The 23,730-nt window shown below is 36.3% G+C and overlaps 1 protein-coding gene across 4 annotated transcripts in view; it reads left to right on the forward strand.

The window, feature by feature from the left end:
* LOC106884104 (EF-hand calcium-binding domain-containing protein 14) overlaps positions 1-23,730 on the forward strand; it is a 102,469-nt gene that overhangs the window by 68,484 nt on the left and 10,255 nt on the right. For all 4 annotated transcript variants that reach the window (XM_014935325.3, XM_089356463.1, XM_014935323.3 and 1 more), the window contains exons 3-4: positions 19,248-19,393; positions 22,371-22,469. In XM_014935325.3, coding sequence (XP_014790811.1) covers positions 19,248-19,393; positions 22,371-22,469 — 245 coding nt within the window. The remainder of the gene's footprint in view (positions 1-19,247; positions 19,394-22,370; positions 22,470-23,730) is intronic.

A 23,730-nucleotide genomic window follows, 5' to 3' on the forward strand; every position in this document is an offset into this window, starting at 1 on the left:
GCATTAATGCAGCTCTGAGATTTAGGATTTTAAATATATCACCCCATTTAAATACAAGTAGGGTATTTAAGGTAGGTTTGGCAACTAAATTCAAGCAACATGTTAAGTAACTATCCAGAAGCTTCTCTGTAAGCTGTGTCAAATGTATATATATATAACTGTGAAGATACAAGGTGTATTTATCATTTATTAATCTCAGAATGAGCAAATGTTACTTGAGCATGCAGCAGAGTCAGTCACTTTTACACTCCTTACTTTTAGAAATGTTATTCTTCATCATCATCATTAGATTGGTGAAGTAACCAAAAGAGCATCAAAGAAACACCTCTTAGTCTTTAGTCACCTGACACGATATTCTGAGATGCAAACTCTGCCAAAGGCATTGTTGTCTGTCACTCTTTCAAGTTGATAAAAGTATCTGATAATTCCAAGTATTAGTATAACATTTTAAGTTAACTACATCTTGCCTTTGAAATTTATAGTCACATACCAAAGTTAGAAACATATATTTAACATTTGTTTAATTATTCCGTCCTGGCACAGAGGTGTATGTATGTATGTATGTATGTATGTATGTATGTATGTATGTATGTATATATATATATATATATATATGTCAGTAAATAGTGGGGTTGTATTAACCGCACATGGAGAAATAATAGGAAAATGAAGAATAAGGCAGAATGCTAAGCTGGAAGCATATTTTAATAAAGATTTCTAACCGGCTTTCATTGCGAAGCAAATTTTCAAGAAGGAGAATGAAAATGTTTTTTACAAAGAAGTACAAAATGAAGAAAATAATATATAAAAAAAACAATATATAAAAAAATAAATATACCAATACATTATATTGTCTTTGAGCTTTTGAAGTTCAATGGTAGTTCATGTATATAATGGTTGGAAAAATAAGGATGCATGAGAATTGAGAGTTGTGTCAGGTTTAAAAAAAGGGTTAAAAGTTTGTGTTAAGCAGGAAGTGTGTGTAAGGGGAGACAAATGTTTTTAGTTGGAGTTATGAACTCTTTTTCAACAGGAAGTTTATGTCTAGGAACAGACATAAACTTCCATGACTTCAGAAGCAAGAAGCAAGTTGATGATGATGTTGACTGGAAAACTTAACACTACAGCCCATCATAACTTTGATACAAGCAATCACTAATATAAACAAATGTATATATGTATATAGACACACGCATGCATGATGCATAAATAAACAAATCAATAGATAACTTTTTAAGCTTCCATCTACCACATGCACACACAAGGCTTTAGTTAGCTCAAGGCTACAAAAGACATTTGCCTTAGGTATTGCACGTTGGGTCTGAACCCTGAACTACTTGGTTTGGAAACAAACTTCTTAACCACATAGCCATACTATATCATTTATTTAAATATCATTGAGGCCAGTCTTCTGAGAGGGAAAAAAATAATATAAAATGCAACTAGCTAGTAATCTTTCTTAAAATATGAGATGCAATATTAGTTGCTGATAAATTCTTGAAATAACTCTTACGCAAGCTATATGCTATTAACATGAATAAGTTACATTGCAGGATAAACTTATAAAAAGTACCATATTGATATGATATTCTCTGAATTTATATTTAACCTTTTCACTGTGAAATTACATTTCAAGGTTATTCCAGTAATGATGTTAAATATCTACCCCCCCCAAAAAAAAAGAACTGGTATTTTCTGCAAGTCACTTAACTAGCCTCAATAGAAAGTAGTTTCAAACATGACATTCCTCAACAAAAGATAGATTGAAATTTTGGGTGTTCCAAAAGTAGGTTTACAGTTACCACATAGGCACTTTAAATTCCTTTTAAAACATTTTATTACATTTATATTTCTATCTTTCAATTAACAAAATTAGCATAGAATAATGGTTTCATATATTTTTATAATTAAGATCTAAGCTGTTAATATATGAATGCAAAAGGCCACCCTGTATATGATTTTTATAATAAAAGGGTGAAATGTGTGCCAGTCAGCTTGGTTTTCAGCTGTCACTTTACAGGTAACATTTTAACAATAGTTATTTTCAAGTAACAATTGTTGTATAGGTCACTTCAGACAGAGAAAGAATACCCCACTGCTTCTACTTCATAGTTTTATTTTTCTCTTTCCTTTTCGCATTCCTTCTTTGGGATACAGCCAAGAGCAATATAATGACAGGCATTCCGACAGGTCGACCAGTTTTTCAGATTGAACAATTATTTCATTTCCATTAATCAGATCTACAGTTTAACAGGTACATGTCACTGGAGTGGAAGGAAACAAATTCATAGTTCATTGTGTGTGTGTAGAAAAAGCTAAAAAGTGGAATGAATGTTTAAACATCTGATATGAAATTTGTTCTAATATTTACATCTACATTATATTTTGATCAACTTGATCCCTCCATCACTGCCTACATGAATATTTCATCAACTTTTCCCCTAATACCAGGCTGGATTGAAATGTGCATATGTGTGTGTGGTTGCCCTTACATACAGGCTCATCCCTTGCAACCTGCTGAGTGTTCCTAATCTTGCGGGCTCATAGGTGTTGGTGCCATGAAAAAAGCACCTGTGCCACTGCTGCATAAAAGCACCCAATACACTCTGTAAAGTGGTTGGCATTAGGAAGGGCATCCAGCTGTAGAAACCATGCCAAAAACAGACAGGGAGCCTGAACAGGCCTTCAGCTGGTTAGTTCCTGTCATACTGTCCAACCCATGCATCTCTCACATATGAAGTTTACTTACTGCTAGTGTGTACTTTCTCATCATTTTAACATCCTCTTTTTCATGCTTGCATGGATCAAAGTTTTGTGAGGCAGATTTCCTACAGCTGAATGCCCTTCCAATTGCTAACCCGTACCTGTTTCACTGCAAGGTAACATTTTCTCATGACCAGTCTTGTTCTCACAGAATATTAGGAATGAAAAACACAGCATGTATGACAGTGACATGCATTTACAACTTTTACACAATGTCAAGAAAAATAAACAGAGTGGCTGTGTGGTAAGTAGCTTGCTTACGAACCACATGGTTCCGGGTTCAGTCCCACTACGTAGCACCTTGGGCAAGTGTCTTCTACTATAGCCTCGGGCCGACCAAAGCTTTGTGAGTGGATTTGGTAGACGGAAACTAAAAGAAGTCTGTTGTGTATGTATATGTATATATATGTGTGTGTGTTTGTGTGTTTGCCCCCCCCCCCCCCCCACCATCTCTTGACAATCAATGCCAGTGTGTTTACGTCCCCGTAACTTACCAGTTCGGCAAAAAGAACCAATAGAATAGATACTAAGCTTACAAAGAATAAGTCCTGAGATCAGTTTGCTTCACTAAAGGCCGTGCTCCGGCATGGCCACAGTCAAATGACTGAAACAAATAAAAGAATAAATATGCATACACACAACAGATTTCTTTAAGTTCCTGGCTCCAAAATACACTCACAAAGCTTTGGTTGATTCAGAGCTATAATAGGAGACACTTGCCCAAGGTGTCACACAGTGAGGCTGGACCCATAACCATATGGTTGGGAAACAAACTTCTTAACTACACAACCATACCTGTGAATATGTGTGTGTGTGGTGTACATACATTCATGCACAAATGCATATACATGAAAAAAGTACTATCTGTCCAATACAACAACAGTGGTGATATTCTTGACACTATGATTCAAAAACATGAGAATAGAAAAGCACCAGGAAGTGACTTGTTCATCAGATATTGGTTAAAAAGAAATTTCCTTCTACTGAGAGTTGGAGTGAATATTTCATCAACTTTTACTAGCAACCTCACAATGGAGATACAAATTTAACAAAGCTTGTTGGCACTAGCAGAAACAAAACTGATACTTCACAGCAAAGCTATTCACACAGTGAAAAAGTAGTGGCTAGAATCTAATGCATTAAATATATAAATACATCCTGTCTGAGCGTATTCCTCCAGGCCCCTGTAACAATGTCCATCACAGCTTTTTCTCTATTAATGGAAAATTTGAAAAAGAAAGCCAGAACATAATATGCACGTGTGTGTGTCTAGGTATAATGTTACGAAATTCAAGTCAGTCTTTATTTATGCAAGTTTCATACTAAGTGTAGTTTGCAAATAAAGCAATATGTTACTGTAAGCAGGGCAGCTTAGTATGTATTGTCTGAAGTCCTTTACATACAAACCATTCTCAATGAGAAAATAATACTACTACTTGTTGTTGTAATAAGTTTGAATTTCTCCACTTGAGTACTTTCCTTTGTACTAGTCAAACACTGCTGCTGCTGCTGCTGCTACAACTGATGTGTTCGTACATAGTTATCATCATTAAGGTGGTGGATTTGCCGAGCTTTTAAAGCATCAGACATACTGCCTTGCAGTATATGTTCCAGCCTTATACAGTCTGATTTCAAATCCTGTTGTGGTTAACTCTTCTGTTCATCTCTCTGAAGTCAATAAGATAAAGTACCTGTCAAACACTAAGGTCTGTAGTATTGATTAAGCTCCTCCCTTTAAAAATTACTGGCCTTGTGACTGAGATTAGAAACAGTGGAGCTGGCAGAATTGTTAGAACAGTTGAAAAAATGTCATGTGGTATTTGTCCCAGTTCCTTACATTCTGAGTTCATATCCTCCCTTAGCCAACTTAGGATTGATAGAATAAAGTATAGGCGCAGGAGTGGCTGTGTGGTAAATAGCTTGCTTACCAACCACATGGTTCCGGGTTCAGTCCCACTGCGTGGCACCTTGGGCAAGTGTCTTCTACTATAGCCTCGGGTCGACCAAAGCCTTGTGAGTGGATTTGGTAGACGGAAACTGAAAGAAGCCCATCGTATATATGTATATATATGTATGTGTGTGTATATGTTTGTGTGTCTGTGTTTGTCCCCCAACATCGCTTGACAACCGACGCCCGTGTGTTTACGTCCCTGTAACTTAGCGGTTCGGCAAAAGAGAGCGATAGAATAAGTACAAGGCTTACAAAGAATAAGTCCTGGGGTCGAGTTGCTCGACTAAAGGCGGTGCTCCAGTATGGCCACAGTCAAATGACTGAAACGAGTAAAAGAGTCAAGTATTGGGATTTATAGTACTGTCTAGTCCCCTCCCCTCAAAATTGCAGGCCTTGTGGTGCCTAAATTAGAAACAGTTATTATCAGAAACGGAAGCTTCTTCAATTGTATGAGAGAGTATTCAGAAACCGGAATTTTCCAATGTTATTTTATTCACTTAGTTTTACATGTTTACACTTTTATTGTCTTCAAAGTATTCTCCATTTGAAGCAATGCATTTGTCCAGGCGCGTTTTCCACTACTTGAAGCAATGCTGGAACTCTTGTGAAGTGATACCTTTTAATGCCTCCATCATTGTTTCCTTCACCTCTTCCACATCTACAAATTCCATAGCACCAGCTTGCATCACCAGTGATGACCATTGAAAAAAGGTCTGGATCAACTTCCTACTGTTCTTTCAGCTCATGACACGCATTCAGTCATGACTGTTTTTGATCTTCCATGAGCAAGAGAGGCACAAATTTTGCTGCAACTCATTACATTTGCAATTTTTCGCTCAAAATACATTGGCAGGAACTCTAGGACACACCAGTCATATCAACAAGTTTCTCAATTGTTCAGTGACAGTCCTCCAAAATCAGTTCATGAATTTTCGTGATGTCTTCATTCATTTGGCAGATTGATGGTCATTGTGAATGAGCAATAAGTGACCATTCCTAAAGCATGAAAACCACTTGCAAACTTGTGTTTTGCTCATGACAGCATCCTTGTAAGCTGTTTGAAGCATGACAACTGTTTCTGCAACTGTTTTCCCCAGCAGTAAACAGAATTTCATGGAAGCATGCTGTTCCTTCATTTCAGCCATTGCAAAAATCGACAAACAAGGGAGAAACACTGCAAAACAAAGATGCACCATGTGGCAGTATGACTTCACCTGACAGTGCCAGTCAGTAGACTGATACCTGGGGCTTGCATCAAGTGGGTTCTAGCAGTGGAAACCTGAACTACCATGGGTTTGTCCCACAGAGAGCGTTTCTGGTTACTTTTGGGTACCCCCTCATATCTTTAAGTTTCACATTGCTGGTTATTCATTTGAAGTAGTGTGACTGTAAAAATAATAACATAACCAAACATACCACATTGAAATATGATTGATTGTTGAGATTTGACTGATTGATGAAAATCTGCTAAAAAAATGTCACATATTCAATTTTCAAATGTCATCTATAGGAAATGTGAACTATTCATCTATTCACATGCAAATACATATGATATTTTCATGTCTTTAGTAAACATACAAAAAACAACAAAGGTATGCATTCTAAATTCATATCAGTTGCAGCATTCCTTGCTTTCATTGTCTTCTACGATACTGAATCTATGAAAATATCATGTTTTGACATATGAATAGACAGATGTTTGATGCATTTTCTAATGGTTTTCCAGCAACCAATTGAATTGTGATGATTAATCGTATTTCAATGCATTTACAAATATTTTTACTTATATATTGTCACACTACTTTTGTCTTCCAATCATTTGAATAATCAACATGAAATTCAATTACAAAAAACTTCAGCTTCTAATAAAATATTTACCCTACTAATAGAATAAACTCTCTCTTTAATACTTCGTAAACACATTCACAATCTATATCTATTTACCTGCCTAACATTTGTGTGTGTGTGTGTGTGTGTGTGTGTGTGTGTGTGTACATGATGGGCTTCAGTAGGAATTCCGTCTCCTGATTTTACTTACAAGACATTGAACAGCCTGGAGCTACAGTAGAAAACACTTCCCCATTGTGCCATGTATTGGAATGAATCTGAAAGCATGCAGTTGTAAAGTGAACCTCATATATATATGTGTGTGTGTGTACATATATGCGTATATATATGTGTATATATGTGTCATCGTTTAATGTCTGTTTTCCATGCTGGCATGGGTTGGGTTGTTTGACTGAGGCCTGAAAAGCCAGTTAGTGTACTTACTTGCTTGCCCTGAATATTAATATATATATATATATATATATATATATATATATATATATATATATATATATATATCATCATCATCGTTTAACATCTGCTTTCCATGCTAGCATGGATTGGACGATTTGACTGAGGACTGGTGAACCAGAAGGCTGCACCAGGCTCCAATCTGATCTGGCAGAGTTTCTACAGCTGGATGCCCTTCCTAATGCCAACCACTCTGAGAGTGTAGTGGGTGCTTTTACGTGCTACCGGCGTGTATTTGTATATATGTGTGTATATATGTGTATATATATATGTGTGTGTATGTATATATATGTGTATATATATATATATGTGTGTATGTATATATGTGTGTGTATGTATATATGTGTGTATGTATATATGTGTGTATGTATATATGTGTGTATGTATATATGTGTGTATGTATTTATGTGTGTATGTATATATGTGTGTATGTATATATGTGTGTATGTATATATGTGTGTATGTATATATGTGTGTATGTATATATGTGTGTAAGTATATATGTGTATATGTATATATGTGTGTATGTATATATGTGTGTATGTATATATGTATATATGTGTGTGTATGTATATATGTATGTATATGTGTGTATATATGTATGTGTGTATAATATGCATGATGTATGTGTGTAGCTGTATATCTTTTATGAATATACAAAATGTGAAGAACAGGGAAATGAAAAGCCAAAAACAACTTCTGAGAATGCTTCCAAACAGTAATACATTACACAATATTTATTTTGCCCAAGTTGCACAGATACTCTCTTGCTATTATTGTGTCAGAAATTCAAGAGATTAATAATTGGAAGTCGATTGTCAACAACTCTATTCTTACACCAAATGTGATGAAAAATAATTTTTTTTATTAAAACACAAGCTCTTCTTTGAATAAAATTTGCTAGTCAGAATACGTCAGAGGTGAGAGAGACTGTTTCTGCTCTAATTAGTAAAATTTCAGTTTCTGATCTCAGTTTTTGTATATTGTTACATATTATATGACGTCAGCAATCATGGAAAGATTCCTGTTATTCTTTCTTTCTGTCTTTACATTTGAGCTGAAAGTAATCTAGTTTCTAACTCGGGTAAGCTATTAATGTAGTGTTTAGTTTACCTGGCTTAGGTGAAAGAAGGAAGACAGTATGACTGCATTGTTGAAGTTTAGTTTGAGTATTTTGTTAAACAGCAAAAGCATTTTCTTACACAACCAGAACTGAAGAAATAGGAAAAGTAGATTTTGCATGCACTCACTCATGCATGCGCGCGCGCACACACACAAACACACAGTGTGTGTAAAAACATTTAAAGACAGATTGAATACTGATTACATGTATTGATAGTTTGTTGCTAGTTCCTTCTGATTCACTTTCAAATATCGTTTGTATCTGTATCATTTTAGTTTTAAGACGTACACACACACACACACACACACACACACACACACACACATTGACATAGATAACTGGTTAAGAAGTTTACTTCTCAAATCCAGAGGTGTTAAGGCAGATCCCACTCTGCAGTGCTCTGGGTAAGTGTCTTCTACCATGGTTATAAGTTGAGCAAAGCCTTGTGAATGAACTGGGGTAGACAGAAACTGGTGTGATGGCCTATCCGTCAGATGGTAGGCAACTGTAATTCAAAGGGTTGCAATAATGACAATAAAGGGAGGGAGAGAGTAATAACAGCTACATGTTTGCTGGTAGGAGAGAGATCAAGTGATAGTCATATAAATAGTCGATAGTAAAAGAGGGTGATGGATGACCTGGAGGAAAGAGAATGAGGATTTGCAATACAGGCAAGTAATGTTAGATGGTAAGACAGGGTAAGCGTTGCTTAGTCATGGAGTTAAGGTGATGGTAGGAGTGAGTGTCCAAGAGTGATGAATGTTAGTAATGAATGACCTGGGAGACAGAGAGAGAGAGAGAGAGAGTAATAGTGTGAGAGAGTGGTGTATCTGATATCAATTGCTCTAATACAGTACCTCATTACCAAGAGAGAAAGAGAGGTAGAGTATTACAGATGGTGGACTTTGGAGTTGAATATGGAGAGATCCAAATCCAGCAGGATTTCTACAGGTAGATCAACATCATCGTTTAACGTCCACTTTCCATGCTAGCATGGGTTGGACGATTAGACTGAGGACTGGTGAACCAGTTGGCTACACCAGGCTCCAATCTGATTTGGCAGAGTTTCTACAGCTGGATGCCTTTCCTAACACCAACCACTCCGAGAGTGGAGTGGGTGCTTTTACGTGCCACCAGCACGAAGGCCAGTCAGGCGGTACTGGCAACGGCCATGCTCAAAATGGTGTATTTTACGTGCCACCTTCACAGGAGCCAGTCCAGCAGCACTGGCAACGATCTGCCCTTCCTAAATACCAACCACTTTACAGTGTGTACTGGATGCTTTTTTTCAAGGCACAAGCAATAGTGAAGTCACTAAGTACTCACAAGACAAGGCCCCTCAATTGAGTAGGGTGTAGTATTAGAAGATGTGGAAGTATTATTGCTGGACAAGAACAGGTTTTGTCTTTCATCTCACAAGGTGTCCATTGATCGCCTTCCTCTGGCTTGTTAGGGTTGCTGGTTTAGTCACTGACGACCCAACCATGCAGCAGATTGTACTAAGTTACATTCTACCAGTGGCTGGGCATTACATTCTTAATCCTTTAGCATTCAGATTATTCTGTCAAATCTAATGTTCATTCATATTGTTTTGAACTCATCAGCTTTGAGATTTCAACAATTTGATAATTTATTTTTTAGATTGACATTATAAGGTAGGTGTGAAAGGTCACACTGGGCCCTTTTGGACATAAAACGGGTCGAATATTTGGGCCTGATATGGCTGGGTTAAATGCTAAAGGGTTAAACTACCAGAGACTCTATATACCTATCTACACTAGCATACACACTAGAGCTATCTAAATTTTCTACCCTTGTATCCAGGCTTGTCCCTTGCAACCCTCTCCAGCAGAGCATTCCTAATTTTGCGGGCTTATAAGTGCTGATGCCACATAAAAATCACCTATACTGGTACTGTATAAAAGTACCCAGTGCATTTAAGTGGTTGGCTTTAGGAAGGGCATCCAGCTGTAGAAACCATGTCAAAACATACGGAGCCTGAACAGCCCTTCAGCTTGTCAAACTGTCCAACTCATGCCAGCATGGAAAACAGATATTAAGTGATGATGATCTGCTTTAGTCACTACATAATTACCTCCCTATTCAACCACAGACACTCCCCCACAAAACTATATCTTTTCACTGACATAGACACCAAACACTAAACTACCTCTGTATACAACTGTAGACACTACTGGCTAAGTTATATCCTACATTATGAACCAATGAAGGAGCCTTTGCTAAAAATAACAACCAAATTTCCTTCATCGCAATATTAACTTTAAAATGGAAAGGCACATTGGGTAATATAATCTTAATAAGCAAAAGAACTGGGTAGTCATGGCTGGAATGCCTTTGATCATAATTTTGCTAGATTTACTGACCTTGGGTTTAACAACAACCATAGAAACTATGTAACTAATGGTCAAAATGTATGGGAGTCTTTCCTTATCAGTGGGAAATATTTCAATAGATGGATGTACAGAGAGTGAGAAGTTTCAATGAGAGGTTGAAGTGAGAGATAAAGAGCTAGAAGGGGAGGGGGAAGACACATTAGCTGTAATAGCTGAGAGGGTATAATGATTTATAAAGTTTTCTTTCAGACTTATCATTTTTTCTATCTCTTTCATAGACTGCTTAGACATAAACTGAATATAATCAATACGTCCATATTGATTATGTTTATAAAAAATAAAAAATAGATTTCAATTGACTGCTTAGTCTGACATACACACATACACACACACACACACACCTGCAACATTATCACTCATATACACAAGTAAAACTCCTATAATCTTACTTTTATAGATTAATAAAATGTCTTATTCTTTAAAACAATAGCAGCGGTTTCATTGAGGAAGTGCTTAATAATTGAACTTGTAATTCTATTGTCTTGGAATTGTGTCTTGCTTGATCAATGCAGCTTAAAGAATTTACCCATATTAGCAGCTCTGGCAATTCTAAGGGAATAATAGTGCAGTAATTGTATTGTTAGTGTTTCACACTAGAGTTTGCACACCAACAGTTTCTTGTGTTAGTCTCACCAATTATTTATTTTATCACACACACATACTCTCTCTCTCTCTCTCTCAGTCACTATTTGTTCTCTCTATCTCTCTCTCTCTCATCTGAAACTTTGTGTTGTCACAGCTTGTATTGACACAACTATCATTAACCATTCTAATAACCACCAACCTACTAGAAATATCAACTAAACATCCCTGCAAATCACACCCTACCATCTTAAAACCACTGCACATTGATATATCATCATCATTATTTAAAGTCCTCCTTCCACTCTGGTATGGGTTGGTTGGTTTGACAGGAGCTGGCCAGGCAGAAGACTGCGCCATACTTCTGTGTCTGTTCTGGCATTATTTTTGCGGCTGCATGCCCTTCCTAACATCAACCACCTTGTAGAGTTGGTTGGCTTATATATATATGCTGAGACCCCCTTCGGTCATGACTGACCATGGGATTGCACCTAGAAAATTACCCTCCCAGGCACAAGTCCGGGCAAGGTTGTTTATGGAAGACCAGCAGTCGCCCATGCATACCGGTCTCCCCTCTCCAAGTCACCAGTGTTATCTAAGGGAAAGGCAAAGGGGCCGATACAGCTTGGCACCTGTGATGTCGCAACTCATTTCTACAGCTGAGTGAACTGGAGCAACGTGAAATAAAGTGTCTTGCTCAAGAACACAACACGCAGCCCGGTCTGGGATTCGAACTCACAACCCCACGATCATAAGATCGACGCTCTAACCACTGAGCCATGCGCCTTCACTATATATAGTATTCAATGCATCATATCTGAAAATAAGATTGAATGGTCATGGAACTCTTATCATAGGTGCATTAGATTAGGGCTGACCTGTGTTTAAATACAAATATTTTCATTGCAATACTTTGCATCTCTGAACATGTTGATTGATTGATTGATTGTATACAAACTGTCTTCACTTTGTGCAGAGTACTTGTCTTGTCTCCACCTTCTTCACCTGTTACATTCACCACCAACACCATAATCACTGATCCTTCCCATGAGCTGCTTTGAACATCCACATGAAATTTCCTTACCTACCACCCATGTTTCTTTCCCCTACTTTCAACTAACCTACAACAGAAATCAATGTTTCAAATCCCCAATCTCCTCTCCCTGTACATGTAAGATTATATACCTGTAAAATGAGTTAATTACCATTACTTTTAATGAACATTTTAAAGACAGGAAAGGAAATGGTGTTGTGTGACATTCGTGAATGACTGGGGGTTGAATCTAAGTTATCTGTCACAGTGTCAGGCTTACCCTAACCAAAGCCTTTCTACAATATAATGACACTAATCAAGGTTATTAAAGGAACAACGAACATTAAAAGGGGAATTCTCCACTGCAAGTTATATCTCTGAGATAGTTTAAATTCTTGATTAAAAAAAAAATCATCCACTTACACCGCAAATACTTTTAAGAAAGACATGACCATCTCAGAGTATTATACTTTCTTCTTAATATATTTGAGGCCATGAGCCTAACAAACTCAAAATCGATCAGTTGAATAATTTTATTTTATCTGTAAACATTATTTCAATAGTAGCAGTAGTAGCACCAGTAGTGTACTTTTTAATATATGTATCTTCCCAATCACATTTTGATGTTTAAAGTTGTTTTCCAAGTTATTGTTGTTAAGCCTAGGGGCAGCTCTGACAGCAGATTTAAAGTCAAAGGTGTCCCAGTCATGATCATTTTTTCTCTCTTTTTTTTTTTGTTAAGTGTTGTAAGGTATGATTTGAAGGAAAATTTAACTACTGTTTCAGAGAATTTGAATTAACTACATAGAGGTTGGAGAAAGCATTAATGTCACAACTTTATATGTCTACTTTCTTTATAAATTTGAGGATCTGTGACAAAACCTATCTTAAGCATCATTATTCTAAAGCAGTGTTCTTCTCAACTACTGTTTTTGCCTGTGGAGTCCTTTGATTGCTCTTTTACTTGAGGCGAGCAGAGGGTGGGGGCAAGCTAATAACCATTCAATGTCAAAAAAATCTGCTGTTATACTTTTATGATTAAATATTAGGATTGGTATAAAAAAAGATGTTCAAATATGTTTTGTGTATTGTAGAAATATTTGCACGTTAAGTTTAACCCCTTGCAGATGGGAAGCAGTACAGACTGCATTGAAACAGTCCGTATAGGTGCAGGAGTGGCTGTGTGGTAAGTAGCTTGCTTACCAACCACATGGTTCCGGGTTCAGTCCCACTGCATGGCACCTTGGGAAAGTGTCTTCTACTATAGCCTCGGGCCGACCAAAGCCTTGTGAGTGGATTTGGTAGACGGAAACTGAAAGGTTGGCGTTAGGAAGGGCATCCAGCTGTAGAAACTCTGCCAAATTTAGATTGGAGCCTGGTGTTGCCATCTGGTTTCACCAGTCCTCAGTCAAGTCGTCCAACCCATGCTAGCATGGAAAGCGGACGTTAAACGATGATGATGATATATATATATATGTATGTATATATATATATATATATACGTATATGTGTTTGTGTGTCTGTGTTTGTCCCTCCACCATCGCTTGACAACCAATGCTGGTGTGTTTACGTCCCCGTAACTTAGCAGTTCGGCAAAAAAAGACCAATAGAATAAGTACTAGGCTTATAAAAGAATAAGTCCTGGGGTTGATTTTCTCGACTAAAGGCAGTGCTCCAGCATGGCCGCAGTCAAATGACTGAAACAAGTAAAAGAGTAAAGAGAGTGTGTGTGAGTAGTGCTATGTCTCGCTCTGTGTGGCACTGTGGTTTTAAATATACCACACTGAAAAGAATCTGTAAATACACTGTAAAATTCCTTGTATGAAAAATTGTGAAGTTACTGAATGGCCAGACTGTCAGTACAAAATCCATCAGCAAGGGGTTAACAACAAAATCCAGTTGAGACTTACTGTTCTAACATATAAATCTTTTGTTTATTTATATATCTATGTCCACCACCATAGACAATAGCACTAACACCTAAAAGACTGTTTAACCAGGGTTTTTAAATTTTTTTTATTTTACATTCTTATTGCATTCCAACATAAACAGTTCCTCTCTCCAATCAAGCAATGCCAGCTTGGAAATTCAGATATTTTAAAAGAAGAGAGGATTATAATGTTGGAGATGATGATGGTGATGATGTTTATGATAATGTTGGTGGTGGTGATGATTACTACATATTCGTCTTGACATTAGATACAATCTAAATTCTTTTTCTTTTCTGCTAACCTCTTTACTCAAATTTCCCTTCATATAATCACTTTTCTGTTCATTAGTCAATCGATACTCAGATATAGCTCTATCACCATAGCAACATCTTTCTGAAACTATTACTTACTAATGTAGGTACTCAGAAGTTGGGCTTCCAGCAACCTAATTTTCATTTGCAGTAGTGACTTGTTTCTCTTTTATTTACGCTGTTCATTCCATCTACAAGAGGGACATGTATTCTACACAGACCCATTTTCTCCTTATTTTCTGTGATTCTGATTCCTTGCTGTCAGTGTTAATTACTAATGTAACTTCATAGTTTGCCTAGCTGGCTTTACAATATTCTAGCTTAGTGCCTTACAGTTCTGGTTTTATATGTCCTTCATGGTTAATTGATTTTTTTTCTGCTATTTTCTGTGATATTGTGAATATTGTCTTTCTCCACAAGTTATCATACTCTTTGCTGAAATCCACTGAATACTGTCATTTCCCCAATGCTGGTAGCAATTAGTCTACTGCACTACACTTTACAATAGGTACTGTTCCTTCCCCCATCTGTACTCAACAGTTAGCTTACCAAAATCACCAGTTAACCCATAATCTTCCTCATTACATGTTTTTTTAAAAGCTTGTTGTATTTTAAACAAGACATGGCCAGCACTTTTTCTAGAAGTGGGCCATATGCAACACAGCTCATCATCAGAGCAGTGCTAATAAAAAAAAAGTCCAAGGTAATTTTTCTTATTAGGCATTCCTTCAGGAAATCCTGCAGGTGGCAGTTGGCCCATGACTCCTTTAATTCTTCTTGCACACATTTCTTACATACATACATACATAGAACATGCACACTCCTACATACACTACTTTTACTTTTCTGCTCACTGTCTCTCTCTCTCTCTCTCTCTCTCTCTCTCACCTCAACGACTTTTCCTAGCCTCTCATCATCTTTTCCGTTCTGCCTCTCCACTACCAACTCCATCACACATGGCTCCTCCACCTTTTCTCTCACCCCCCCCCCTCTCTCTCTCCTTCTGAATACCTCTCTTCTACCAGTTCTCTTCCTCCCTACTACTCTATCACATTAGCTCACACCATTTAGTGATGACAAATCAATAATGACAAAATTGTGATTTAGGTAATTAGAGTAGCTGTCAGCAAAAATTATATGATGTGTGTATGTGTCCATGATGGTAATATCATTGGATTAAAGGTTCAAATTGTATACTTTGGTATAAATGATCAGTTTTATTCATTTATATATGATGGATTATATTTTATATCTGCATATTTATATTTTTTATGGATGACTACTAATATATGTATGTTTGTATGTATGTATACACATAGTGTATGTATGTATACACATAGTGTATGTATGTGTGTATAATTGTCAAATATTAATTGAAGGCTTGACCAATACCTTTCAAGTCATCAGCATATCATATATATATATATCTTATTTTTACAAGGAAATGGTTGGCAGTGACTTTTTTGGCTTAGTCACTTTCGTCAGTCTGACAAAGGTGACTAAGTGCAATTTTGAAGTCACTTCACTGTCATCCTTTTCCTTGCAAACACACACACACACACATATCAACATCATCATCACCATTTAATGTAGAAAGCATCTCAATGCTGCTCTGTGGCTCACCTGATCCTGTCAAACTTTCCATCTCATGTTAGCATGGAAAACATGTTAAGTGATGATAACATATGACCAGTTTTATATTTCGGGATAGGATTTTCAAAAGCTTCATGTATCATCTTACTTGTTAGAATTCGAGTGTCTAAAGACATACACAGACACACACCTTGTCTCTGCTCAACAACTCTTCTGCACCTCTCATCACTTCCATGCTCCTCCCACTACTACACGCATATACGTTCTTCACTTGATTAAAAATTCTATAAATTATTGTTGTGTAAAACATGCCTACCATCACCATTGAGGAACCTTCAGTGCAGCTGCTAGGCCTGCTAGAAATTGCAGCTAAATCATTATATTAAAGGATACATTGAACAATGTAGTCCCTGATATATAAAAAAAAAAGACTGTTATGACTGGAACAATTGCTTGATAGAACTGAAAGGGGTTAAACACTAACATGAACATAAGTTGATGAGCTAAAGAGGAAATTGTGCATGAGTGTATTGAGTAGACTGCTAAGCCTCTACATCAGTAGTGCTCAACCATTTTTTGCCTATGGACCCATTTGCTTCCTATTTTACGCAGGTGGACCCCCATAGCCATTTGATGTCTAATGCTTTTGATAACAACCTGGCTGAAACCACTTCTGGCTTTGTAGTACAAATGTCTTGTTTTCAAAAGTTTTGAATTAAAATCTTCCACCCCCACCTTAGTCACAATTTATGTTCCTAACACTAGCTTCATGATAACTAAGTTATTTTACTAATTTCTTTGTTATATTTAAAATTAATTGAAAGAGACAGACCATCTCAACAGACATATGGTAACAAAAGGGTTTTAAAAATCCCATTGTATTTTTATAATTAAATATTATTGGGAATTGTATGAAAAAAAATTTTAATATTTTGTATACTGAAGAAGTATAACCAATTTATTGCAGATAAATCTTAATAGCAAAATCTTATATGGACCCCCAAGGGTCATTTGGATCCTTGTTGAGAACCCTTGCTCTAAATGGCTACTTGACTTGCTAGAAATAGCAGCCAATTCACTCCTGTCTTGAAAAAAAAGGAAAGATATGCTGGATAGTGTAGTCCTAGATACACAATCTAAAGGGTATATGGGATGGTCATTGCTAGAATACCTTTCATCATAGATGCACTTTAATAAAGTTAACCTGACCGTTACAATAACATTATCAACTGGACACTTTTATCATTAATATCATAGATTTAAGAATAAAAAAAAGTATCAATGATGCTACTTGGGTCAGTAAAATCAGCTATATCTTCTAAAAACTAATGTCTTGTGGAAGAGAAATAGCTAAAAGAAGGGAGGATGTGACATTGCACTATCAGTTTATAGGTCTTGGATTCAAACCATCTATAAGAGGAGTACTTACTTTACTCCCTATGGAGTATCAGCCATCAATGACTTTTCTTTACTGTCCTTGCCTCTGTACCATCTTTTCTTCTCTCCAGTTGGATCCCTGCTTTTTCAGCTCTTCCTCAGTATCCCATCTTTGGCTATTCTTTTAGTGTATCCTCTCTTCCATCTTTCTTGTGGGTTCCAGGTCAGGCTCTGATGTGTAATGCAGGATTTTGGTTTTCTTAATTTCCTTTTGGATTTTACTGCATCACATTACGTTTCCCTGAGGGAGGATATTTCTCTTCCAGGTCCTGTTGGTTTTGAATTGTCATTGATGTTTCTGTAACTTTTTAGTTAGGGATGTTGGCCCATACATGTATACATATAGTTTTCATTCCATTTACCTTTTGTTATTCAGATTTATTTTTCACACGTTAATGCCTTTGTTTTCTTTCTTTTTTAAGGTAATAACTGGTCCTTCATTATTTGATAGGGTTTCTTAATTGTCATCTGCTTTATAAACTAATGACATGTATTATGGTTTCCTTGGACATAATTCATGATGTATATTTGTATGTGAACAAGTCCCCAAGCTATTTTTATATTAAAGTAAACTGCATTTATGAAATTTTTTAATAAAACTAGGTGTGACGTAATTTAATTATATAAGGAAACTGTAAAGTGGTGAAGATATCTAAAAATACTTCAAAGAGTATATGAAGTTTTGATTGTCAAGTTTGAATTCAAATTATCATAAGTTAATTTCATATTTTAACTCTCCAGGGTCAGTAAAACAAAAACTTCTAATACAATGAAGAAGATTCAATCACCTGTACCCTTTGTCCAACTGATATTGTCCTTGTGTATAGTCATAAGATGCATATAATAAATTTTACATTCAAAAGTGAGTTATGAATTACTTCCTCTTGTATTGATATGGACCTGGTATGATAGATAAGTTACTTTCTATAGGTACAGGTATTTAGGTGATTCATTTCATCCCCAAGGAAAATAAATATTTCATAAATCTCCATACACTGTTTAGAGGACAATTAAATAATGACTTAGTGTGTTTATGTTGTTGTTTAACCCAAGGTCAGTCTGATCAAGCCGGCCTGTCTTCTAGTCATTTGTCTTTTACTCGTTTTGTGGGTCATGATCTTGAAAGGTTTTAGTTGAAAAAATCAACCCCAGGACTTATTTTTTTAAACCTAATTCTTATTCCATTGGTCTCTTTTGCCAAACTGCTAAGTTACGGGGATGTAAACACACCAACACCAGTTGTCAAGCGGTGGTGGGGGACAAATGCAGGCACAAAGGCACACATACATAGATATATACATATGTATATACCTATATACAATGGGCTTCTTTCAGTTTCCATCTACCAAATCCACTCACTAGGCTTTGGTTGGCCCAAGGTTATTGTAGAAGACACTTGCCTAAGGTGCCACGCAGTGGGACTGAACCAGGAACCATGTGGCTGGGAAGCAAGCATCTTACCACTCCTCATGCATAGTGTATCAAACACTAGAGTCCTTCCATCACACTCTTCTTATCTCGCTCTTCTTCCCTTTAGCTGTTGTTGTCGATCTAACAACACAGAAACATTTATAGCTGTCCTTGTTAAAATTTTGTCTAACACAATATTTTTTTAAAAATTGGTCATTGCACAGGAAATGAGATAACTGTTTATCTGAATTTCTTTATCAGTAGTGTGTGCATGTGTGTATGCACACATATACACATTTTACTTTTTTTTCTAAATATTTTATTATTATTATTATTATTATTTTAATTTTGTTTTTGTTAAATTAGTATTTATTTGTTTATTTATTCTTAATATTTTATAGTCGAAAGAAAGAACCAGTTTACACCTGAAGAATTTCAAAAGCTTCACACTCAAATTCAAGAGTTGAACAAAACTCTCAATAACTACAAATCTGGTAAAAATGGCCTCCAGGCGATTCTTTATAATGTCACCTTACTTACAAAGGACGTAAGTATGTCTACATTATCATCTTCTTAATCTGTCTCAATGAGTCATGACAACTGCTCATTCAGTGGGCATTTCTTTTGTTTTCTTTCTACAATTGTGAGTAAAGAAAGTAGTATTGACTTGCATTGGTGGTTGTGTTGCAAAGGTAGAAGTGTAATGTTGGTATTAATTAATCTATCTGGAAACAACCAATTAACAAATGTCAATGAACATTAGTCAACAGTGTAGAAACAATAATTGATGATTACTTGTAAAATGTTTCCCTTTGAAATTATTAATTGAATCACCAAAGGAAAATTTAACTCTTTAGCATTTAAACTTGCCCAAATATTCTTCCTGTTTTGTTCAAACTGACCAGATCCAACCTCTCACACTTACCCTACAGTGTTATTCTGAAAATAAGCAATCACATCATCGAAATCTTGAAACTATGAGATAATGCATGATTAATTCAAAACAGTGTGATTAAATGAACATTATACTTGACTGAGTAATCTGAATGCTAAACTGTTAACTGTGTATTTGTAATTACCAGTGCCGCTGGACAAGCTCCTGTGCAGGTGGCACGTAAAAAACACCATTTGAGCGTGGCCGTTGCCAGTAGCACCTGACTGGCCTTCACCATGTCTTCACCATGCTGCTGTTTCTGTGAATCCACTACTCATGCTGTGTAATTAGAGTAAGGAAATGGTAGAGCGTGGTCAGTTAACAGTTACTTCACACTGCCAGACCAAATACTTGGTAGTATTTAGTTGTATCTCTGTATGTGCTGTGTTCAAATCCCAGCAGAGTTCACTTTTGCTTTTTATGTTTGGGATCAATAAACTATGGTGTATCATTGGCTATTCCTTTGCTTGTGAAAATTTGGCAATGTTTCTATGCTGGAAATATTTATTGAGATAACAAAAAGTCAGTTAACTACTTCAAAGGAAATAACTTTTGTATTATATTTCTATAATAAATTATTATCATTATTGTTGTTGTTATTATTATTATTATTATTATTATTATTATTATTATTATTATTATAATAAATGCTATAAAGTAGTCAAATGAATAGGTGTATCTAGCTTTGAATTCCTGGCTTGAAGCCATTTAGACTCCCATTACCAATGCCTTTGGGAGGGCAATGAAAATTTCAACATCACTCACCAACCTGATGCCCTGTGTTTATGGAAATAAACCTGGTATGGTTAGTTAATTCTATAATTATATTAATAATTTAAGTATAAACGCTGAATGATTTTATTAATAATTTAAAGATAAAAGCCCTTAAAAAGTATGTTCCTGACTTCTAAAGTATCAAGACGCCTGCTTAGAAGAGTTAGGCTGACATGTTCTCTTAGACAATACAAGATGATAAATATAGATTGTATTGTTTATCTGTTGTCTTTGATGTAAAATTTCCTTTTGAATTATTTAACTTCTAAATAATTTTATTTCCCTCTATCAAAAACTGTACCATCTGCTACATTGACTTCATAGTTCTTTGATCACTACTTCACTACAGTTAAGGTGAAGGCTATGTTTTACTAATGAGCTCAGAATAAGACCAAAAATATGTCCAGAATTGTTTCTCATAAATATTATTGTCATTTTGTAATTGTGTTCTTTCATTCCTACACATTCATTTGTAGTTAACATGAGATCTTCAGTTCAGTCCCACTGCGCAGCACATTAGACAGGTGTCTTCTAATATAGCCACATGCCAACAAAAGCCTTGTGAGTGAATTTGGAAGATGGAAACTGAAAGAAATCTGTCCTATATCATCATCATCTTTTAACTTCCATGCTGTTGTGGATTGGATGGTTTGACAAGAGCTGGAGAGCTGCCCAGGCTCCAATTGTTTGGCCAGCTGGAGAGCTGTCCAGGCTCCAGTTGCATGATCTGGCATTGTTTCTACACCTGGATGTTCTTCCTAATGCCAACCACTTTACAGAGTGTGCTGGGTGCTTTTTACATGCTACCAGCATGGGTGCTTTTACATGGCTCCATAACTAGTGTATTTTACGTGGCGCCAGCACAAGTATCCTTGTCTAGGCATCACATGATGGCTGTAAAGGAGCATCATTGTCATACAACCGAAGTTGTTCATTTCCAGTCTTCCACACAGTTTCTATCTATCAAATTTACTCACATCAATCAGTCAGCCTGGAACTATACTAGAAGATACTTGCCCAAAGTGAAGTGCTGTAGGACTGAACCTGAAACCACATGGCTGCAAAATGAGTTTCTTAATCACGGACCCCACCCCCACCTTTTTTTTTTTTTTTAAGTCAGCAAAGAAAGGGCTGCCCCCACAAACTTTTTTTGTGACTAGTGATGAAGTGGGAGAGAGAAACCATGTTTCACATTGGTTGCAACTGTAAGAAGCAACACAGCAAAACATGGAATAATCTTTAGAACAGAGGTTTTGATCTGATTGCATGCAACAAAGAGGCTGCCACTAAAGGCACTCAAGAGTCATACATGTTATTAAACTGAGCAAAGGATCAAGTCTATCACCTGAGGTGGAAAAGAAATTTGCCCAAGACAAATATTGCAGATCACCGTATTTTTAATGTAGTTAGTTAAACTGCAGTGATTAAATCAGGCAAGAAAAAGAAGAAAAAAATGATGTGAAGATTCTCTTTCGTCCTTTATTTTTATACCAATCTGAAATATAGGATATTTTATTTGTGAAGTTATCAAACATAAATTAGTAGTTTGTCCCTTTTTCATTCTCTTTCAAATGCTGTGTGCATCTATATCCTTACTTGGTTTAAAAATAATATTTTAGAATATGGAATGGTTCTATGATTTTTACTTTTTAGGAGGCAGTGTTACCACCATTGGTTGTTTGGTGGTGTTATCGCTTGTCATCTCAGTACTTCATCTACTATTTGTGTGCAAAAGTTGCACTTCTGTTTTGTCAGTCATGTTACAACAATTCATCACCTGGTGTCACCACTGAAAATTATCCCTTTTCATTTATAGATTGCCACTCTCAAAGAAAATTCAGCCAGTTTACAAAAAAGTCTTGCCAAAGCTCCTTCTCTTGAGTCATTGCCAACTGAAGTAGAGACTATGTCAAAGGTAAACCATCAATTTACTTGTCTATGTAATCAGCCCATTTTCCCATCTCTGTATACTCCTCTTTCCCTATTCTGTCTACTTGTTTTTCTATTTTTAATTGCTAATGAATTTATGCATGTATTTGTAGTTATGAAATAATTTTATTTGTATTTATTAGATGATGATGATCATCATCCTTTAACGTCCATTTTTCATGCTAGTATGGGTTGGGTGGTTTGATTGAAGCTGGCAAGCCAGAGAGCTGCACCAGGTTCTAGTCTTGGCTTGGTTTCCATGGATGCCCTTCCTAATGCCAAACATTTAACAGTGTGTGCTGGGTGCTTTCAATGTGCCACCGGCACAAGTGCTTTTACATGGCACCAACATGAGTGCTTTTTATATGGCACCAGCACAGATATCCTTAAGTATTGTATAACATATGTGATATACTGCATTATGATGCAAGTATGACTGATATCATGGTATTTCATTTTGCTCTAAAACAACAACCAGTAGCATCAGTGCAATAACCTCACCAAATTACACCTTGTTGTTTTTTCCACAAGGACAGAGAGAAAGGACAACATAAGGGTATAAATAAAGTTAAAACCCAAACATTTGCATGGTATTAATGTCCAGAAGGTGTAGGTGGATTTGAAGAAAGCACTAATGTTCTTAAGCTTTATGGCAATAATGAAACGATACCCTTACCATGTAGTATGGTCCCACTTGATAAAAAAGATATTTTGATTGTTGAGTTAACATTGCATTGGAACAGTAATATGAAGTGGGTGCATAAAAAATACCACACAGCTATGCCTGCACATATATAGTATATAACATTAATCTACAAACACACTGTGTTCTCTCTGCCTTTTCTACTACTACTACTACTACAATGGCCTCTGCTCTCCAGTGCTGGCTGGCTGGTCTCATATGATTTCCAGTTTGTCACTCTTGACTTGCTCATCTCTCCTCCTTGTTATCCCTTTTGTGTACACCCTGACCTCGCACTAATCCTATCACAGAATATTGATCATCTGGAATTTCCTCCCTGCACATTTTCCTGAAGTCACAGACAAACAACAATTCAGTCTAATTAGTCTCAAGAAGGCTTTTCAAGACTATGGGGCCTGCCTTTACTTAAAACCAAAGCAAGGAAAAAAATTCTAGATTATTTTATTATGTAATATGGATTCTTATACAATGTTCTGATTATATAACAAATACCGTACTGCATGTCATTCCAGCCTTGGATGGTTACGGTTACAGTTTAGAGTTT

The sequence above is a fragment of the Octopus bimaculoides genome, chromosome 8, assembly GCF_046866305.1.
Source record: "Octopus bimaculoides isolate indiv1 chromosome 8, ASM4686630v1, whole genome shotgun sequence".
Classification (NCBI taxonomy): Eukaryota; Metazoa; Mollusca; class Cephalopoda; order Octopoda; family Octopodidae; genus Octopus; species Octopus bimaculoides.